Below are 22,331 nucleotides of genomic sequence, written 5' to 3'. Positions count from 1 at the left end.
ATGCTACAAATAGTTAGTGACTACCTACCAGTCAATTCAATTAGATTATTCAGAAAAATTACATTGTTATAAGAGACAAATTGCCTTTAGACAACATAAATGACTGCATCTGGACACAGGTCAAAACTACTCTGCCGAGCTCAAGTTACCAGCTATGTATGGTTTCAACACTTACATTTATTGAGTTATTGAAAGTATCCTACAAACATTGTTTGAATGTGAAAGTGATCAGGTTTTCTGAAACAGGTGTGTTTGTATTGAAGAACCCTGAGATTGTGGACAGTAGGACTTGTGTGAACAGGTGTGAACAGCCTGAAGATAAGGATGTTTTCCTTTCTCTGTCTTTCGAAACTCAGGAACAGTTTGAATGTTTTTTTTATTGTAATTTAAACAATGGTATGGATGATTAAGATGGATCTTTCTCTCTGAATCAGGAGTGCACTTTCATTCTCCCAATTTTTCCAAAAGCCCAATCTGAGCAACCTTTGCTATAAACCCTGTCTTTCCCATTGTTGTTTCAAAAGTGGAAAATTATAAATTCGATAATCACACATAATGGGCATTTCACATCCAGGACTTTTTGATCCTTCCCATCAAGGCCATGTTGGCCAGTTTAACCTTCACCCGGTCCCTCTCTTCCGGAGTCCTCTTGGAGGTGCACTCCACAGTAGAGTCGGTCTCAAAGGAGATGGCTGGGACGTGAGTGAGCAGGTGGCCCCCAGCGTTCTCCTGGGCCATGGGCGTGGGAGTCTGCAGGACCAGCCCGTGCGTCGCTTGTTGATGTCGAAGGTAAAAGCTAAGAAGATACACACAAACATTGACCATATAATGTAATGTTGTTACATGTAACTAACTAGCTTGACTTGCCACCGTGTGAAACATGTATGCTACCATATGTTACTAAAAAGAGCTGACAATATTATACAATGTAATCCAGGAGTTTATGTTTGAATTCTGGTTCTCTCACAACACAAGTCACTCAGAAAAGCATCTGTAGGCAGAAGCATGCTACATGTACATTTGGCATTTGAAAAAACTACAGCTGTGCTATGCTACCTAATGCAAAATGTATCTGTATCATAAAAGTGTAGTGCAATATTCCCTTTTTTTGCCACACACACACACACATACTCTCTCTCACTAGGGACAAATGTTTCGGCAACTTGTCCAGAGAGGTTTGAGCTTTAGAAGTAGATCTGCAGCAAACGTAGACCTTTACTGCCATCTACAGGTCAAAGGTCAGACTAGCATTCAGTAAAATGTAAACATGGGCGATCCACAGAAAATGGAAATGTGTGTGTTTCTGTTTGAGAAGTTAAACCAGTTAATTCCCTTATAACTGAGTGTCCTGCATCATGTATTATTTTATTGGTTGTAAATTAAATACGGTTTATTTTACAGTACATGGGGCGGCAGGGTAGCCTAGTGGTTAGAGCATTGGACTAGTAACCGAAAGTTTGCAAGTTCAAATCCCCGAGCTGACAAGGTACAAAATCTGTCGTTCTGCCCCTGAACAGGCAGTTAACCCACTGTTCCTAGGCCGTCATTGAAAATAAGAATTTGTTCTTAACTGACTTGCCTAGTAAAATAAAGGCAAAAAAACAAACATGTATTTTACACTGAATCATTGATATCTGGTTGAATGTTGGTTGTGGGACATATCTGAAGTACTATGTGTGTGTGTGTTCAATGAATCACACTGTGGTGGTGGGGGTGGGGGTGCATGTTCTATACATTATTCAGGACAACATGACTTTGTTTAGCCTACACCGTGACTATGACTGCATAATAAACTAAACTAAATATACTATGTATTTTCTAATCAAATGTGTTAACAGGGCAACACAAAAGAAGACAAAGGCCATCAATTTAATGCAAATATTACTGTATTAAAGGAAATTGTTGTATTAAGCTTGCTTTGAAAACTGTTTGAATGGCTTGGATAGGCCTATGGAGATGGTGGAAAACATCCTGATTAGAAGGGGACGTTTGCGAGGCTTCTCCTGTTGAGAGGTGGAGGGAAGACCCTCTGGGAGTCCAGGATGTGCCACTATGTTGGGCGACAGAAGAGAGAGAGTTGACATGCACTATCATTTAGAAATGATGTTATATTGTATTCTTAGTTTCAACTCATTATTACTTTCACAAATAAATGAGAACCAGAATCTTGAGATTTGGAAACTATAAATAATTTTACATAAGAGATTACTATCGATAATATATAATGTACTGTATATAGGGTTTCATATTTTTGCAATAGCAGCTTTGTACACCAATATCTCAAACAGTAAATGTCCTGCTGTATGGACTTACACATGATATCTTCAGCAGTAGTCTGGTCTTTGGATTCAGAATGGCGGGAATTCTTCTTGGAATCCTTCTTGTTTCCCATCATGAATGGCTAAAACAAAAACATGTCAAAACAACTGTCACAGCAGAACAATCTCACGGTAATAACGATCACATCTTACACACCAGCACAACAAGATTTATAAATGGTTTTGGAATTAATGGATGGTTTTACATTTTCTCTAAATAACATTGTTTACTCACATTGACACAATTGTTAACTTAAATAAGTGTGATGTACCTTTAAGTCGAATTTCAGTCTGGCAAGCCTTTGTAGGAAAGACAGCTTCCCTCTGGTAGCCTTCACATCTTCAGCCATGAGAAGAGCTTCTGGCCTGGTGGCTTCGAAAGATGTTCTTGAGGCTGCTCTTGATGCCTCGTTACAACTATGGAGAAGCTCCTTGCTCAATGACTTCACAAGAATCCTATTGAATGTGGAGTCCTGAGTCGACACGGCCAGTTGGAGTATTTTCTCTGAGCCAAACTCCTTCAACAGATGTTTGTAGACGGTGCTGTATACTTTGTGACTCTTCAGGTTCTTGGGATAAGCTTGGGTCTCAGAGCAGCCTGACCATGCACAGAAGGCAGCTATAACTTTTGGAATCAGGTCTTGTGACGTGCGTGTGACGTCAGTTGGGTACAGATCAGTTTGGGTTTGGATTTTTGACAGAAGTCTCACCACTAACATGCTGATGAGGCCGGTGAAGTCATCATCACCGACTAAGTTGTCAGTGGATGGGGTTGAAAGCGAGGCAACATCCGGGCTGGTTGAATTCTGATCACAAACAATGCTCTGAGGTACACCGAAACAACTGATGGTATCCCTTTCCTCAGCATCTATGTTGGCCTCAAAGCCTCGTGCAGCATTGGAGGTCCCACTTGTTGTCATGCTGATGGCGGAGAAAGATGGCAGAGGGTAGGACTTACCACTCAGTAGACTGCCTATATCAGTTACAGTTCCGGTTGGAGATGACCCTCTGCTTTGTTCATCAGAAACCACAGAGTCCATGACCTGGCTTACCATTACTTTGGTAAACAGGCTGACTGTGTCACTAAATGCTGATGTAGCCAAACTCATTGAAGCTGTAGAGGGCACAAGGCTAGGAAGCAAGAGGCGCTTCACAGACTCCTCTGCAAAACGCTGAACCAGCTTGTAAGCTGTGGGCTTCCCCACCGTCTTGTCATTCCTCTTCAGCTCAGTAAGGACTGTATCGGATACACTCTTTCCAGCCGCCACTGTCAGAACCAGAGGGGTCAAGTTGCTCTCAGAAATGATGCGGTTGACTTGGTGAGTAAGATCACGTGAGAGAGCACCAATCCTACCCTGACATATGAGCTCCTCCAGTCTTGCTATTGCAGCTGTTAGATCAGGGTGGAATGCAACCTCCCCTTCTTCCTCTGGATGTACCTCCTTTATGATGGTATCCACTATTGCAGACATGCTTTCCCTGGCATCACACACCAATGTTTTTGGCTTAGTAGATTTGCCCATGTCGATGACTGAGCATCTCACAATGGGCTGAGTAATACTCTCTGGTAAATCAGAAGAGATGGGAGTGCCAGGGAGTGAAAATTCCCACTCTGACTTCTTTGATCTGGCAGATGAGGATGACAACGAGGAGGAAGAACGCTGTGGCGCTTGATAGATCGGTTCCTCACCACATTCACTGCTTACCCTTTCAACATCCTTCAGCATCATTCCAACCACATTCTCTATTTGTGAAAGCGCAGTCACCGTTTGGTCAGATTTTGACAGCTCTTTCTGAATTGAAACCAGAATATGGCTGAAGGTCTTTTTGGCTTGAGCCGTTGTTGCTTTGACTTGATTTTGCCATGTAAAATAATTCCTCATCTTTGTCTTCACATTGTGGTAAATAGTCTTTGCAGTTGTCCAGATCTTCTTCTCAGATACTTCCAAACCAGACTGTGAGCCTTTGGGTGTGGCCTCAGTGTACTCTGAGGTTTTCTCATCACTCTGTTGAAGCATAGAGTCTGCCTGCCATAGAGTAGTAGAAGACTCTGTGGGTGGGAAAAGGCTCTTCATGTCATTTGTAATTGATCCAACGATTTCAAAAGCAGTTATATCTGTATGCCTTAAGGAAATTGTTGATTTTGCTGGCAACATCTGAGAATCTGTCTGGCTGGAACTGACTTTGCTGGGAAAGCTACTGACTGATTTGATCAGTATTTTTCGCACTTCGTTGGTAGCGTTCATCTGGAACTCCTCACTGGAGAGTTTCTCAATGACTGAGGCTGGAGTATCTCTTAATCCTTCCAACCATGAAGAACCAGACACGGGCATGTCTTCTAGATAAGACATGACACTGTCCAAAAAGCCACAGACTTCAAGGGAGTTGTAAGAGGAACCCTCTGCAACAGATGATGTGCATTCCAAATCTGCCACCTCTGACCTATACATGGTCACAATCTGGGACAAGACCTCTTTGGTGCAGGGCACCATGTTGGAATTACAGAGAGACAGTAATGGTTGAGAGTTCTCACTTTGGCATTTACGGAGAGAACCAAGTCCCGTTGAGTTGACCACTTGCAGTATTGCCTCACTCTTACTGGTTTCAGGTTGCTCTGGTGTTTTCTCTCCTACAGAGTCAGTTGAATCACATCCATCAGATAAAGAAGATGAACTACGTTCTGATATAGGGATTCACTCCTACATGGGGAAGGCAAGCTCAGGATTGAAACAGGCAGATCACTGGAGTCAGTATGTTCCAGAAGCACAGCACTGTTCCAGTATGTTCCAGAAGCACAGCACTGGAGTCAGCTTTTTCCATAAGTTCTTCCCCTTGGACTGGAGCTCCACCCATTCTGAGGAACAATGTCTCCAGCTTTGCCTGTAGTCTCTCGCAGAGTCTACGAGCTGCATGGAAGGGTTTCCGCTTTGTCGTACAGTGTCCCACTTGGGTATCTCTCTGGGTGCTTGTTGGCTGATCTAATTCAGCATACTGCACAATGTCCTTGACATCTTCAACAAAGTTATCAATTATTTTTGATGCCTCTGATTCTACTTTGGTCTGTATGAGCTCAGTGGCCGCAGAATCAAGGATCCTGTCAGATGGGCTAGATGCATTCATCAAGCTTGGAGTGGTACTAAACGAATGAGAAGGTTGAACCATACCAGAGATATCGCTCATTAACCTTCACAAGAATTTCACTCACAGCCTTTGAGGCTTTGGTCTTGAACTTCACACTAAACAGAGTGCCAAGATTTTGCATCATTGCTTTGCAAGATGTACATGTTATGTTCAGCTCCTCTGGAACAGGAGAGTCTTCAACATCCAGGTGCTCCACTACAAGGTCACTGCCAGATGCCAACATTTTAACTTTCACAGCCACTTCTCGAAAAACCTTAGCCAATTCCGGATCTTCTTTTTCCAATTCACCCACCATCTCTGCGATAACAGTCATCACCTCTTCTGTTGCAGGTGGAATGCATGACTCTAATACAGAGGTGGAGCTCTGGTCCTCTGGAGTGGCGTGATCATCAAAACATTTCTGGACCATGTTGACCATTTGTTCAGCGGCCTGGTTACCAGAAGAAATAGGGGAGGACTGCCCTGAAATGGCTCTGCTGATGGTCGCAGAGAGGGCAGAGTTAAGCTGTTCGACCACCACCTTGATAAGACCAACAGTCAGCTCAGGTGGGCAAGAGGACAGGATATTTTGATCAGACAGTTGCTCCTGGACACTTTTGATGATTCTGTCCTCTGTCATTCCCAGGTGGACTTTCACTGAGCTCTGGGAACTTTAAAACGAACAAGCAAAGCATGATAATTCCTGTCTTAACTTGGCAAATCGGTGAAGCGTTGTAATTTTAGTATTCTAAATATCTACATGTCCTTTTGATCGCTTTACATGCTCATTAATTTGAATATGCTCAAAGGCTGATACATTACATTTTGTACTACATCAGATTGCATTGGCTAACACTGGGATAGATGATCTTGGTGAAATCCATACATGAAAACCTTGAGGGGAACATACCTCTTAGAAGAGGGTGTTAGGGACCTGAGATGTTGAACCCCTGTGCCGCCCTTATACATTTTCTTCGCCAGATATCTAACTTCCTGGATGAGCTCCAGTCTTTCCTGATCAAAGGCAGCAAAGGATCTTGCACTGCCACCCCTCTTGGGTGAGTCAGTGTCGTCGTCAGCAAAGTCCTTTACCCCAAGTACGCGGCCAGGGCTGGCAGCAGGATCTGCAGGGTGGTCTGTGCGATGAAGGTTACAATTGTCTTGCACAATTTGGCAAGCTGTTCCTTCGTCATCTGTTTTGAACAAACAGAACAAAAACAGTATTTTCAATGGAACTGTGATGTCAAGTATTCTAGATCGAACAGAATGCAACATTGTTATTCTTGTCTGTGACTGAATTCAAAGTTTGATGAAGTCTGACAGAGAAATGAACATGAATAACAGAATATGACTTGATGGCTAATCTCTGAATTCAACAGATCATTGACACATCAAAGGTCAAAGGCAGGTAGGGAAACTTACAGGGTTTTTTAGTCCTTTGTAGATCACTTGCCACTGCCTAGAAATGTTAAAATAAGTGTTTTAGTTAGTGTTTAGTTCCCACTGCACAATATTTCATAAATGTTGAACATTACAGAAAAACGTTTAACATACTCATCAGTAAGATTGCGCAGGAATGAGATGAGGATTGGGTAGGAGTATTCCATCTCATCCTTGTTGCCTGGGCCGAATGCAGCCTTAACAGCTTTCTTCTCCAGGAGCTCAATTACAGATCCTCTATCCAGGTGTTTATTCCTGGAGACTAAAGATGTGATTGCCGTAGAGGAAGTAGAAACAAAATTAAAGAGAAATCAGACGTTTTATCTCTTAATACTCTGATTTCATTGTTTTAGGGTTTTAGAATAGGCCTATTTGAATAAAGCTATCTATGTGACCTTTCTTACTGATTACAGTAGACTACAGTTTCATTGAAAATGGATAGCACAACCTGCACATCACAGACAGAATAGAGAAACAATGTAGTACTACAGAGGTAAATCTCTGACCTGCATCGTTGTCAGTGCCCAGCTTCCTTGACTTCTTGCCACTCCTCTTCCTTTTTGCCTAGGATAGAACAGAACAGATTCCAGATCTCAAATGATGGCAGACATGTAACACCAGGGCCCGTATACATAAAGTACATCAGATAAGGTGTGGGCTCAACCTTGCCCAAATAATTGTATTCATTATGATGTCAAATGCTAAACTGATCCTAGATAAGCACTCCTACTCTGAGACAATTTATGAATAGGCTATGGGCCAGGTCAAAGCAGCTCTTAAAACACGTTTTGAAAACAGCTACTACGTATGTTGTTATCTGAGATATATAGATATCTATGGTATGGCTGCTATCAGGTACAGTGTAACCCAGTAGGCCTATTATGTGCTTTGTCACTCCTGCTATCTTACCTTCCTTCCCTTCTTGGCCTCCTCTTTGGGCGTGGCCACCGGTTCTTCCTCAACAACTTCCTTTCCTTCCCTCTGAGGATCACCATCCTCCCTCTGTGCTACCTGAAGGACAGACATTCCAATAAGTAATAATATGTCAATGTCAGAGTAGATCTGTGCAGAGGACATCATAAATAGAGCTACAGCCATATCAGAGCTAAGCTGGTGACTTTATAAAGAATGGTACATTTGCTTTACAATATGTTATAGCTTTTTACAAGAAATATCCGCTTAGATTGCTTTACCCTTTTTTACTTTCCCCCAATATTGTATGAAGTAATTTAGCTTACCTTTTCCTCATCCATTCAAGCTATTTTATGTCTCAAAAAGCATGTCCTTGTCTGTGTTGGTTACATTCAAGTTGAGTTCAGGTCGAGAGTGAGGACAATATTGCAGGCAGGGACTGTAATTTAGGGCTACATGCTACGTCATGGAACGTTAGACCTTTATGACATCACAAATAGTATTTTTAGGAAGAGCGCGGGAAAGGTTACTTGCCCACTCAGTAGGACTAGCTAATATTGACAGAAATTTCCCCGTCAAACGTTTTCGATTGCCTACCCCTACGCCTTCCATCGAACATGCTCCTGCCTTTACAATATTGTCTCTCTTGTGGGTTTACTTACGTATGACATGTAGGCTTACTGTGTCGGATCAAGTTGATTGATCTGTCCTAGTCAGCCTTAGGTTGAACCCAAAATGTTCTGGGAAATATTTGTTAATAATATTCATTTCAATATCGTTTTATTCTTTTATTTAGTCCCAATCCTATTGTTGGCTGCCAATCCCCACCAAATATGTCATTGTAGGACATACTGTAGCGGGAGAAAGTGAGAGCTGCAACGCGGACGCGTTCGGTGGCTCCTTCAGTGCAGAGGCAAGCGCGTATGCCAGTGCCACTAAAGCCCGGGCTTGTGAGGCAGTAGTCTACAACGCTGACAGGCAACACCTTGTCATTTTATTAACTCACTAGAATGACCTTGTCTTCTTCATTCATTTCGATTGACTTGGCACACAACCATTGGTTGATGCATGTAACACCTGAGCAGGGACACATTCTTTTCACAGCACTTCAATGCAAAGTAATTTTCGTAGAAGGTTTTGAGGTCATTTTCACTAACCCTAACCCTTTTCCTGACCTTCACCTCAGTTTCCTAACCTGCTACGAAAAATTCACTTCAATATTGAAGTGCCATGAAAAGAGAGTTTCCCACATCTATACAGCACCTTCTAATCAGCAGGTTTGCATGGGAGAGAGTTTTGGCTTTCAATGGCGACATCACCATGTGTAAATTGGTTTATAGACCAACGACAAAGAGAGTGCCAATAACTTTAATTTCCCCTCCACACTGACCACTCCCAGACAGTCCTAGCAAAATTAGTGCTTGAGAAAGTGTTTTTTGCAAAAAATACATTTTGGACCATTTTCATCGTAATGTATTACAGTAAGGTACTTAATTGTTACCCAGAAATGATTTGATATTGATATAAAAACGTCTGCTTTGGGCCTTAAACAGATATGTGCACTACATACTCAGAAATCACATATATTTACATTTTAGAATGTATTTTATCAAGGAAGTAAGTTATACATGTCTTTTTTAATCTTACTCTTAGTTGCAAATGATTAATTTGGCTGTGGTTCATTTGATTTTCAGCACAACCCTGTTTGATAACAGTGCAACATTTGACTGATGAAATAGCATTCTTCTAAAATTCTTACACTTCTAGATGCAAAATACAAGTCACTATTCCAATACTGTTTGATTCTGCCATTTTTGAAATACTATTTACAAATATGAGCGCAAATGTCTGAGATCGAGACACCAACATTTAACATTTCAGTTAAAAACCCTTTGGATAATATCAACATTAATTACTTAACAGCTTAACACATACACACCATACAAATATCAATAAACAGAGGAACACATGCTACAAATAGTTAGTGACTACCTACCAGTCAATTCAATTAGATTATTCAGAAAAATTACATTGTTATAAGAGACAAATTGCCTTTAGACAACATAAATGACTGCATCTGGACACAGGTCAAAACTACTCTGCCGAGCTCAAGTTACCAGCTATGTATGGTTTCAACACTTACATTTATTGAGTTATTGAAAGTATCCTACAAACATTGTTTGAATGTGAAAGTGATCAGGTTTTCTGAAACAGGTGTGTTTGTATTGAAGAACCCTGAGATTGTGGACAGTAGGACTTGTGTGAACAGGTGTGAACAGCCTGAAGATAAGGATGTTTTCCTTTCTCTGTCTTTCGAAACTCAGGAACAGTTTGAATGTTTTTTTAATTGTAATTTAAACAATGGTATGGATGATTAAGATGGATCTTTCTCTCTGAATCAGGAGTGCACTTTCATTCTCCCAATTTTTCCAAAAGCCCAATCTGAGCAACCTTTGCTATAAACCCTGTCTTTCCCATTGTTGTTTCAAAAGTGGAAAATTATAAATTCGATAATCACACATAATGGGCATTTCACAGCCAAGACTTTTTGATCCTTCCCATCAAGGCCATGTTGGCCAGTTTAACCTTCACCCGGTCCCTCTCTTCCGGAGTCCACTTGGAGGTGCACTCCACAGTAGAGTCGGTCTCAAAGGAGATGGCTGGGACGTGAGTGAGCAGGTGGCCCCCAGCGTTCTCCTGGGCCATGGGCGTGGGAGTCTGCAGGACCAGCCCGTGCGTCGCTTGTTGATGTCGAAGGTAAAAGCTAAGAGGATACACACAAACATTGACCATATAATGTAATATTGTTACATGTAACTAACTAGCTTGACTTGCCACCGTGTGAAACATGTATGCTACCATATGTTACTAAAAAGAGCTGACAATATTATAAAATGTAATCCAGGAGTTTATGTTTGAATTCTGGTTCTCTCACAACACAAGTCACTCAGAAAAGCATCTGTAGGCAGAAGCATGCTACATGTACATTTGGCATTTGAAAAAACTACAGCTGTGCTATGCTACCGAATGCAAAATGTATCTGTATGATAAAAGTGTAGTGCAATATTCCCTTTTTTGCCACACACACACACACACTAGGGACAAATGTTTCGGCAACTTGTCCAGAGAGGTTTGAGCTTTAGAAGTGGATCTGCAGCAAAAGTCGACCTTTAATACCATCTACAGGTCAAAGGTCAGACTAGCATTCAGTAAAATGTAAACATGGGCGATCCACAGAAAATGGAAATGTGTGTGTTTCTGTTTGAGAAGTTAAACCAGTTAATTCCCTTATAACTGAGTGTCCTGCATCATGTATTATTTTATTGGTTGTAAATTAAATACGGTTTATTTTACAGTACATGTATTTTACACTGAATCATTGATATCTGGTTGAATGCTGGTTGTGGGACATATCTGAAGTACTATGTGTGTGTGTTCAATGAATCACACTGTGTGTGTGTGTGCGGGTGGGGGGGGGGGGTGCATGTTCTATACATTATTCAGGACAACATTACTTTGTTTAGCCTACACCGTGACTATGACTGTATTTTCTAATCAAATGTGTTAACAGGGCAACACAAAAGAAGACAAAGGCCATCAATTTAATGCAAATATTACTGTATTAAAGGAAATTGTTGTATTAAGCTTGCTTTGAAAACTGTTTGAATGGCTTGGATAGGCCTATGGAGATGGTGGAAAACATCCTGTTTAGAAGGGGACGTTTGCGAGGCTTCTCCTGTTGAGAGGTGGAGGGAAGACCCTCTGGGAGTCCAGGATGTGCCACTATGTTGGGCGACAGAAGAGAGAGAGTCTACATGCACTTTCATTTAGAAATTATGTTATATTGTATTCTTAGTTTCAACTCATTATTACTTTCACAAATAAATGAAAACCAGAATCTTGAGATTTGGAAACTATAAATCATTTTACATAAGAGATTACTATCGATAATATATAATGTACTGTATATAGGGTTTCATATTTTTGCAATAGCAGCTTTGTACACCAATATCTCAAACAGTAAACGTCCGGGAGCACGTGATGCCGCGGAGCTGAGCAGACGTTGACAAACCGAGCTCTTCAAAGTTATTCTATTTTTACCTAAATAACAACGTTGAAACAATATTCTAACATCGGCTGATAAATTGTCAAGTACTTACCTTCCCAAAGAGCCATGGACCTCCGACCGAGAGGCAAGAAGGACGACCAAAACGTTGTTGATTCCCAAGATAACGATAACGCTACAGCTAGCAAGATTAGCATTAGCCCTCATAACTCAGACGACAGTTCCAGACTGTTGCTCTCAGCAGCCTCTTGCGAGCCTGCCGACATGCTGGCTACTCTCCTCCGGGAAATTCAGGGTGGTAACAGAGGTCTTTCTCTGAAAATTGATAAGAAATCGGCTGAACTCCATTCTTCCATTGACGACCTGAAATCCTCCATGAATGATCTCCTTTTGAGAACGACTGAGGCAGAGTTGCGCATTAGCACAGTTGAAGATACCATCGCTAGACATGACCAGGTCTTGACACAACTGCAAAAGGACAATGCCTACCTCAAAAACAAGGTAGATCAGATGGAGAACCAGAGTAGACATAGTAATATCCGTGTGGTGGGATTGAAAGAGGACAGCGAGGGCCGTGACCCGGTCCGTTTCTTCACTCAATGGATCCCGGAGGTCCTAGGCATAATCAACTTCACCAAGCCGCTGGAAATCGAACGCGCCCACAGAACATCAGCGCCGAAACCCCGGCCAGATGAGCCCCCACGAGCCGTCCTGATGAGGTTCCTCCGTTTCCAAGACAGAGCGAAGATACTGCAACTCGCAAGAGCCAAAGGGGACATCACCATCGATGGAAAGAGGGTCAGCCTTTTCCCAGATATGAGCGCGGATCTCGCCAGACGCCGCAAGCAGTTCAGACCTGCCGCCAAAGCACTGAAGGAGAAGAACATCACCGGCTACCTCATCCACCCTGCGCGGATGAAAGTTCAGTACAAAGGCCGAAGCCATCTCTTCAACACACCGGGAGAAGTGCACACTTTTCTCAAAGAACTGAGCAACGTCTGAGCCAGGACGGTCTCTCTGGGGGATAAATGCAGTTCGTTTGTTTTCTCTTATCCGGATTGAACTGCTGGTATCTCCCGGTCACTTTAATTGATTTGTACATTTTCAACTAACCGTAATTACATTTACAGGAGAGTATATTTTGGTTTAGTCCATATCTACTGGGCGAAGCAATAAGTGGGTTTAGGCCCATTGCTTTCCCCCTCATTTATGTTAATCTTTCGAAAAGAGACTCAAGCATCCCTTACCGTGGGCAGTAAATATTCAGCCATAAATATCTATTCACAACGTTTGTTTTCAATTTAGAGAGCTCGCAGGTTTTAGTTTACGCCAAGGTTTAGCTAGTAAGAGCAAGATGGAAAGCGAGCAGCAACGTATCTCTACAAGTGTATTCATGTTTGATTGTTGGGATTGTTGTTTTAGTCTGACAATCGGGGTGGGTGGGATTTTTATTTATTTTTTCTTCCTTTTTTCTACGTTTATTGTTTCCTTCCTAAAGAGACACACAGGTCACTTTTGTGCTCAAACCAAAGTTGAAACATTTCCTAATTATCTGCATATGATAGGTTTCTATTCAGTTACATATTTGAAACCCAACCTATGCTTAATCCACTAAAATATGTCACATTCAACGTAAAAGGTCTTAACAGCCCGATTAAAAGGAAAAGAGTCTATACATACCTTAAGAAATTAAAGGCTGACATTGTGTTTTTACAAGAAACACATCTTACAGCCAGTAAACACAAGAAATTGAAGAGGGAATGGGTAGGACAAGTTTTTGCATCCTCTTTTAACTCCAAAGCAAGAGGAACTGCAATTTTGATAATTAGACACATCCCCTTCTGCGTCAACAACACCATCTCTGATCCCTCTGGCAGGTTTGTTTTGGTGCAGGGGCATATGTTTTCAGAGTCTTGGACCCTATTGAATATTTATGCTCCTAACTTCGATGACCATATGTTTATTCAGAATGTCTTCCTTCAGGTTGCTCAAGCACCACCAGGATGGCTACTGGTTGGAGGAGATTTTAATTTTTGCTTAGATACAGTTCTTGATAGGTCTTCTGATAAACCCTCACTTCTTACCAAAGCCGGCAAGCTCACCATGTCATTCATGAAAGATCTCAATTTACTAGACATCTGGAGACAGTTGCACCCACAGGATAGGGACTACTCTTTTTATTCACACCCACACAAGACACACACACGCATAGATAACTTTTTACTTTCGACACAACTGTTTCATAGAGTGTTAGATGTCGAGTATCTCCCCAGATTGCTTAGTAACCATTCTCCTCTGGTATTATCAATCTCCATTCCTACCAAGGTAAATGGAGCATATAGATGGAGACTAAATTCTACACTCCTAAAGCAACCTGAATTTTGTGCATTCATCAAAGAGCAGATCAATATTTTTACTTTGACAAACAAACCCTCTGCTCCTGACAGCTTAATTCTTTGGGACACATTGAAGGCCTATCTGAGGGGACAGATTATTTCCTATACTAAAGGGCTGAAGAAAAAACACGGTGCGGAACTGAGTGCCCTTGAATCTGAAATCTCAGAGCTAGAGAAAACCTACCAAAGAGGCCCGACTAAAGATCTATACAGGCTTTTGGTAAATAAAAAACTTAAATATAATATTCTGAACACATATCAAGCTGAGAGGGCCATCTTCTTGGAATCCTTCTTGTTTCCCATCATGAATGGCTAAAACAAAAACATGTCAAAACAACTGTCACAGCAGAACAATCTCACGGTAATAACGATCACATCTTACACACCAGCACAACAAGATTTATAAATGGTTTTGGAATTAATGGATGGTTTTACATTTTCTCTAAATAACATTGTTGACTCACATTGACAATTGTTAACTTAAATAAGTGTGATGTACCTTTAAGTCGAATTTCAGTCTGGCAAGCCTTTGTAGGAAAGACAGCTTCCCTCTGGTAGCCTTCACATCTTCAGCCATGAGAAGAGCTTCTGGCCTGGTGGCTTCGAAAGATGTTCTTGAGGCTGCTCTTGATGCCTTGTTACAACTGTGGAGAAGCTCCTTGCTCAATGACTTCACAAGAATCCTATTGAATGTGGAGTCCTGAGTCGACACGGCCAGTTGGAGTATTTTCTCTGAGCCAAACTCCTTCAACAGATGTTTGTAGACGGTGCTGTATACTTTGTGACTCTTCAGGTTCTTGGGATAAGCTTGGGTCTCAGAGCAGCCTGACCATGCACAGAAGGCAGCTATAACTTTTGGAATCAGGTCTTGTGACGTGCGTGTGACGTCAGTTGGGTACAGATCATTTTGGGTTTGGATTTTTGACAGAAGTCTCACCACTAACATGCTGATGAGGCTGGTGAAGTCATAATCACCGACTAAGTTGTCAGTGGATGGGGTTGAAAGCGAGGCAACATCCGGGCTGGTTGAATTCTCATCACAAACAATGCTCTGAGGTACACCGAAACAACTGATGGTATCCCTTTCCTCAGCATCTATGTTGGCCTCAAAGCCTCGTGCAGCATTGGAGGTCCCACTTGTTGTCATGCTGATGGCGGAGAAAGATGGCAGAGGGTAGGACTTACCACTCAGTAGACTGCCTATATCAGTTACAGTTCCGGTTGGAGATGACCCTCTGCTTTGTGCATCAGAAACCACAGAGTCCATGACCTGGCTTACCATTACTTTGGTAAACAGGCTGACTGTGTCACTAAATGCTGATGTAGAAAAAGAACATGAAATCCTATCTTCAGATACGCTAGCCGGCACACTAACTCCCTGAGCCAAACTCATTGAAGCTGTAGAGGGCACAAGGCTAGGAAGCAAGAGGCACTTCACAGACTCCTCTGCAAAAAGCTGAACCAGCTTGTAAGCTGTGGGCTTCCCCACCGTCTTGTCATTCCTCTTCAGCTCAGTAAGGACTGTATCGGATACACTCTTTCCAGCCGCCACTGTCAGAACCAGAGGGGTCAAGTTGCTCTCAGAAATGATGCGGTTGACTTGGTGAGTAAGATCACGTGAGAGAGCACCAATCCTACCCTGAGATATGAGCTCCTCCAGTCTTGCTATTGCAGCTGTTAGATCAGGGTGGAATGCAACCTCCCCTTCTTCCTCTGGATGTACCTCCTTTATGATGGTATCCACTATTGCAGACATGCTTTCCCTGGCATCACACATCAATGTTTTTGGCTTAGTAGATTTGCCCATGTCGATGACTGAGCATCTCACAATGGGCTGAGTAATACTCTCTGGTAAATCAGAAGAGATGGGAGTGCCAGGGAGTGAAAACTCCCACTCTGACTTCTTTGATCTGGCAGATGAGGATGACAACGAGGAGGAAGAACGCTGTGGCGCTTGATAGATCGGTTCCTCACCACATTCACTGCTTACCCTTTCAACATCCTTCAGCATCATTCCAACCACATTCTCTATTTGTGAAAGCGCAGTCACCGTTTTGTCAGATTTTGACAGCTCTTTCTGAATTGAAACCAGAATATGGCTGAGGGTCTTTTTTGCTTGAGCCGTTGTTGCTTTGACTTGATTTTGCCATGTAAAATAATTCCTCATCTTTGTCTTCACATTGTGGTAAATAGTCTTTGCAGTTGTCCAGATCTTCTTCTCAGATACTTCCAAACCAGACTGTGAGCCTTTGGGTGTGGCCTCAGTGTACTCTGAGGTTTTCTCATCACTCTGTTGAAGCATAGAGTCTGCCTGCCATAGAGTAGTAGAAGACTCTGTGGGTGGGAAAAGGCTCTTCATGTCATTTGTAATTGATCCAACGATTTCAAAAGCAGTTATATCTGTATGCCTTAAGGAAATTGTTGATTTTGCTGGCAACATCTGAGAATCTGTCTGGCTGGAACTGACTTTGCTGGGAAAGCTACTGACTGATTTGATCAGTATTTTTCGCACTTCGTTGGTAGCGTTCATCTGGAACTCCTCACTGGAGAGTTTCTCAATGACTGAGGCTGGAGTATCTCTTAATCCTTCCAACCATGAAGAACCAGACACGGGCATGTCTTCTAGATAAGACATGACACTGTCCAAAAAGCCACAGACTTCAAGGGAGTTGTAAGAGGAACCCTCTGCAACAGATGATGTGCATTCCAAATCTGCCACCTCTGACCTATACATGGTCACAATCTGGGACAAGACCTCTTTGGTGCAGGGCACCATGTTGGAATTACAGAGAGACAGTAATGGTTGAGAGTTCTCACTTTGGCATTTACGGAGAGAACCAAGTCCCGTTGAGTTGACCACTTGCAGTATTGCCTCACTCTTACTGGTTTCAGGTTGCTCTGGTGTTTTCTCTCCTACAGAGTCAGTTGAATCACATCCATCAGATAAAGAAGATGAACTACGTTCTGATATAGGGGATTCACCCCTACATGGGGAAGGCAAGCTCAGGATTGAAACAGGCAGATCACTGGAGTCAGTATGTTCCAGAAGCGCAGCACTGGAGTCAGCTTTTTCCATAAGTTCTTCCCCTTGGACTGGAGCTCCACCCATTCTGAGGAACAATGTCTCCAGCTTTGCCTGAAGTCTCTCGCAGAGTCTACGAGCTGCATGGAAGGGTTTCCGCTTTGTCGTACAGTGTCCCACTTGGGTATCTCTCTGGGTGCTTGTTGGCTGATCTAATTCAGCATACTGCACAATGTCCTTGACATCTTCAACAAAGTTATCAATTATTTTTGATGCCTCAGATTCTACTTTGGTCTGTATGAGCTCAGTGGCCGCAGAATCAAGGATCCTGTCAGATGGGCTAGATGCATTCATCAAGCTTGGAGTGGTACTAAATGAATGAGAAGGTTGAACCATACCAGAGATATCGCTCATTAACCTTCTCACAAGAATTTCACTCACAGCCTTTGAGGCTTTGGTCTTGAACTTCACACTAAACAGAGTGCCAAGATTTTGCATCATTGCTTTGCAAGATGTACATGTTATGTTCAGCTCCTCTGGAACAGGAGAGTCTTCAACATCCAGGTGCTCCACTACAAGGTCACTGCCAGATGCCAACATTTTAACTTTCACAGCCACTTCTCGAAAAACCTTAGCCAATTCCGGATCTTCTTTTTCCAATTCACCCACCATCTCTGCGATAACAGTCATCACCTCTTCTGTTGCAGGTGGAATGCATGACTCTAATACAGAGGTGGAGCTCTGGTCCTCTGGAGTGGCGTGATCATCAAAACATTTCTGGACCATGTTGACCATTTGTTCAGCGGCCTGGTTACCAGAAGAAATAGGGGAGGACTGCCCTGAAATGGCTCTGCTGATGGTCGCAGAGAGGGCAGAGTTAAGCTGTTCGACCACCACCTTGATAAGACCAACAGTCAGCTCAGGTGGGCAAGAGGACAGGATATTATGATCAGACAGTTGCTCCTGGACACTTTTGATGATTCTGTCCTCTGTCATTCCCAGGTGGACTTTCACTGAGCTCTGGGAACTTTAAAACGAACAAGCAAAGCATGATAATTCCTGTCTTAACTTGGCAAATCGGTGAAGCGTTGTAATTTTAGTATTCTAAATATCTACATGTCCTTTTGATCGCTTTACATGCTCATTAATTTGAATATGCTCAAAGGCTGATACATTACATTTTGTACTACATCAGATAGAGTAAATTGCATTGGCTAACACTGGGATAGATGATCTTGGTGAAATCCATACATGAAAACCTTGAGGGGAACATACCTCTTAGAAGAGGGTGTTAGGGACCTGAGATGTTGAGCCCCTGTGCCGCCCTTATACATTTTCTTCGCCAGATATCTAACTTCCTGGATGAGCTCCAGTCTTTCCTGATCAAAGGCAGCAAAGGATCTTGCACTGCCACCCCTCTTGGGTGAGTCAGTGTCGTCGTCAGCAAAGTCCTTTACCCCAAGTACGCGGGCCAGGGCTGGCAGCAGGATCTGCAGGGTGGTCTGTGCGATGAAGGTTACAATTGTCTTGCACAATTTGGCAAGCTGTTCCTTCGTCATCTGTTTTGAACAAACAGAACAAAAACAGTATTTTCAATGGAACTGTGATGTCAAGTATTCTAGATCGAACAGAATGCATTTGATCAACATTGTTATTCTTGTCTGTGACTGAATTCAAAGTTTGATGAAGTCTGACAGAGGCTTAAATCCAAGGCTTAAAACAAAGGTGTCCATGTATGGCGATGACTCAAGTTTTATATCAAGTCCGCAAGCTAAATCCCTGCAATGTCTCATTGAAGATCTAGATAACTTTTCTGGACTAAAACCTAATTATGATAAATGTACAATATTACGTATTGGATCTTTAAAAATACAACTCTTACATTACCTTGTAGTTTACCTATAAAGTGGGCCAACAGTGAAGTAGACACTTCGTATTCGTATCACAAAAGATATAAATTAGCTCTCCGCAATGAATTTCTATAGAAAAAATAGACAAGATCCTGCAACCATGGAGAGGTAAATAACTGTCTATTTATGAAGAAAAAAAACTGTTCAACTCCTTAGACATATCTCAGTTTACTCACTTATGGCGCTGCCTACTCCTGACGATTTGTTTTTTAAATCATATGAGCAATTTTTTTTGTGCTATATCTGGGACACTAACTAGACAATCTACAGTGGGGCAAAAAATTATTTAGACAGCCACCAATTGTGCAAGTTCTCCCACTTAAATTACAGCCCCCCCCATCATTTTATCATGGGTACACTTCAACTATGACAGACAAAATTAGAGAAAAAAAATCCTGAAAATCACATTGTAGGTTTTTTAATGAATTTATTTGCAAATTATGGTGGAAAATAAGTATTTGGTCACCTACAAACAAGCAAGGTTTCTGGCTCTCACAGACCTGTAACTTCTTCTTTAAGAGGCTCCTCTGTCCTCCACTCGTTACCTGTAATGGCACCTGTTTGAACTTGTTATAAGTATAAAAGACACCTGTCCACAACCTCAAACAGTCACACTCCAAACTCCACTATGGCCAAGACCAAAGAGCTGTCAAAGGACACCAGAAACAAAATTGTAGACCTGCACGAGGCTGGGAAGACTGAATCTGCAATAGGTAAGCAGATTGGTTGAATGGTTGAGGGACAGCTATTGGAGAACCTAGGGGGGTTGGGCTTCACGTTTTTTGGCCTGGTGGGAGATCTGTCAACGTGCCCTTGAGCAGGGATTTGACCGTGGAGGCTTCTGTGTGTCGCTCTGAATGGGAGTCTGTTGGATGACTGGTATGATGTAGTTGTTGAGCAGCTTCACTGCAAGTATATTGTATGTTTCAGATATTCAATTTTTAAAAAGTCAGGATTGCCTAGGTAACTTCCATTTAAAAAGGTTACCCCCCAAAATTGCTCAAATCGACATGCTATCCTTTACCACCACACCAGGCTACCACAGTCTAACTGGTGGAATGCTTCCGGTTAATGTTCCGACCTGGTTGTGTCCACCTCAAAGCTGATGTTGTGCCACTGTTAAGTAGAGGCTCCAGGAGCTTCTGTAGGTACGCCGCCCCGTAAACCTAACACAAAGAATTTCAACATTAAAATGCCTTTAAAATTGCAGGCTTGGTGCGAGTGCTTCAGGTTATACCATTTAAAATTGTCTGTATGGGAGAGAAATGTGGTTTTACCTTGAAACAGAAGGTCATGATTTTACTGGCCAGACTGTTGCCTCTGAAGAGAGTCTGCATGGAGTCAGCCAGCTCTACCTCCTTGGAGAACATATTCCACAGCAGCTGATACAGCAGGTGGCGAGAGTCAAACAGTGTCACCAACACACGGGCCAGCTCGTCCTGAAGAAGACACAGGAGGACACACTATGTTTCAACAACTACTGCCTCAAATTCTCATACTTGCACAGGGGTGGCAAAACCTTTTCCTGGAGAGCTACAGGACATGCAGGTGTTTGCTCCAGCCTTGCACTAACATGTCTGGATCTTAGTCAGAACCTCCATGAAGGTGGCCCGTGTCTGCAGGTCCTTATGGTAGCCCAAACCTGGAGAAGGGTGGATGGTGGGGGGAGGAGAGAGAGACGGATAGAGAGACAGAGCGACACAGGGGGCACAAGAGAAAGATTAAGGGTGGCAAAGGATACAGGGACATTATATTTGAGGTTTGATTGTTCATTTTGGAAGCTATGGTCCTTGGTAGATGGAAGGACTAACATTATAGCTTTCCTGGCACTAAAAAGTGGAGAAATACTACTGCTACAGTAGATCACCGATAGAGTGCATGAGTCCGCTGTCCACGTTGGCGTTGAGGAGGTTGGACATGGCCAGGACAGTACAGTGTCTGAGGGAGGCCAGGCGTCGAGACATGCCCCTCTTCCTCCCAACCACCGGCTGGCCTTCATCCTCCACCTCACTGCAGTCATTCAGCAGGTTCATGAACAGGGTAAAGTACCTGGGTACAGGGGGTAAAGCAGGGTTCAGAACACTTAACAGGCAGTTTGAATTAAAATCATGTGCACATTTAAGTTAATGTATTCCTTTACTTCTATACAGAAAACACAGTTTATATTGCGCGTGGAAATGTTACAGCATGCACAGTAAACAGAAAGCTGAAGAGCAGCAACAGATAACTAAGTCTCTCTGGATAAGCACGTCAGCTACATGACTAAAAGGTATAAGAGTGTATATGGGGCGGCAGGGTAGCCTAGTGGTTAGAGAGTTGGACTAGTAACTTAAAGGTTGCAAGTTCGAATCCCTGAGCTGACAAGGTACAAATCTGTCGTTCTGCCCCTGAACAGGCAGTTAACCCACTGTTCCTAGGCCGTCATTGAAAATAAGAATTTGTTCTTAACTGACTAGTTAAATAAAGGTTAAAAAAAAAAACATTTAAAAAAAGGTATATGAGTAAAGTGACTCGTGTTTGCATCTCAATGTGAAAAAAACTGTTTGCATGTTCTTCACAAAGAGGGCAACAGATGCTACTGAGCCAGATGTCTATGTGTCAGGGGAGAAGCTCCAGGTGGTATCCGATTTTAAGTACCTTGGCATCATACTTGATTCCAACCTCTCTTTTAAAAAGCATGTGAAAAAGGTAATTCAAATAACCAAATTCAACCTAGCTAATTTCCGATTTATACGAAATTGTTTGACTACAGAGGTAGCAAAACTGTACTTCAAATCTATGATACTCCCCCACTTAACATACTGCTTGACTAGTTGGGCCCAAGCTTGCTGTACAACATTAAAACCTATTCAGTCTGTCTACAAACAGGCTCTCAAAGTGCTTGATAGGAAGCCCAATAGCCATCATCATTGTCACATCCTTAGAAAGCATGAGCTCTTGAGTTGGGAAAATCTTGTGCAATACACCGACGCATGTCTTGTATTCAAGATCCTTAATGGCCTGGCTCCCCCTCCACTCAATATCTTTGTTAAACAGAAAACCCAGACATATGGCCTCAGATCCACAAGGTCTGCCATGAGAGGTGACTGTATAGTTCCCCTAAGGAAAAGCACCTTTAGTAAATCTGCATTCTCTGTGAGAGCTTCC

General features: G+C 42.5%; 2 protein-coding genes across 5 annotated transcripts; both read right to left on the bottom strand.

Annotated features, from left to right (window-relative positions):
* Positions 1-357: 357 nt before the first annotated feature.
* On the bottom strand, positions 358-6,537 carry LOC135568472 (serine-rich adhesin for platelets-like). Of its 3 annotated transcripts, none has more exons than XM_065015264.1 (3): positions 2,591-5,003; positions 2,314-2,401; positions 358-796 (listed from the first exon to the last, which is right to left on the bottom strand). In XM_065015264.1, the coding sequence occupies exons 1-3, from the start codon at positions 4,808-4,810 to the stop codon at positions 621-623; spliced, it is 2,484 nt and encodes an 827-aa protein (XP_064871336.1). In that variant the 5' UTR covers positions 4,811-5,003; the 3' UTR covers positions 358-620. The 3 variants fall into 3 exon arrangements, 2 of the variants coding, with proteins under 2 accessions (XP_064871336.1, XP_064871337.1); XR_010462636.1 differs by lacking the exons at positions 358-796; positions 2,591-5,003 and adding exons at positions 1,869-2,050; positions 6,349-6,537; XM_065015265.1 differs by lacking the exon at positions 358-796 and adding an exon at positions 1,869-2,050.
* Positions 6,538-9,142: 2,605 nt separating this feature from the next.
* Positions 9,143-21,008, bottom strand: LOC135568471 (uncharacterized). 2 transcript variants are annotated; one of them, XM_065015258.1, is made up of 5 exons: positions 20,462-21,008; positions 19,685-20,350; positions 18,550-18,833; positions 14,752-18,301; positions 11,092-14,564 (listed from the first exon to the last, which is right to left on the bottom strand). In XM_065015258.1, the coding sequence occupies exons 3-5, from the start codon at positions 18,831-18,833 to the stop codon at positions 14,511-14,513; spliced, it is 3,888 nt and encodes a 1,295-aa protein (XP_064871330.1). In that variant the 5' UTR covers positions 19,685-20,350; positions 20,462-21,008; the 3' UTR covers positions 11,092-14,510. The 2 variants fall into 2 exon arrangements, with proteins under 2 accessions (XP_064871331.1, XP_064871330.1); XM_065015259.1 differs by lacking the exons at positions 11,092-14,564; positions 14,752-18,301 and adding an exon at positions 9,143-10,554 and having other exon boundaries at positions 18,550-20,350.
* Between the last annotated feature and the right edge of the window lie 1,323 nt (positions 21,009-22,331).

The sequence above is a fragment of the Oncorhynchus nerka genome, unplaced genomic scaffold (assembly GCF_034236695.1).
Source record: "Oncorhynchus nerka isolate Pitt River unplaced genomic scaffold, Oner_Uvic_2.0 unplaced_scaffold_1562, whole genome shotgun sequence".
Taxonomy (NCBI): domain Eukaryota; kingdom Metazoa; phylum Chordata; class Actinopteri; order Salmoniformes; family Salmonidae; genus Oncorhynchus; species Oncorhynchus nerka.
This window is presented reverse-complemented; position numbering and strand designations above follow the sequence as displayed.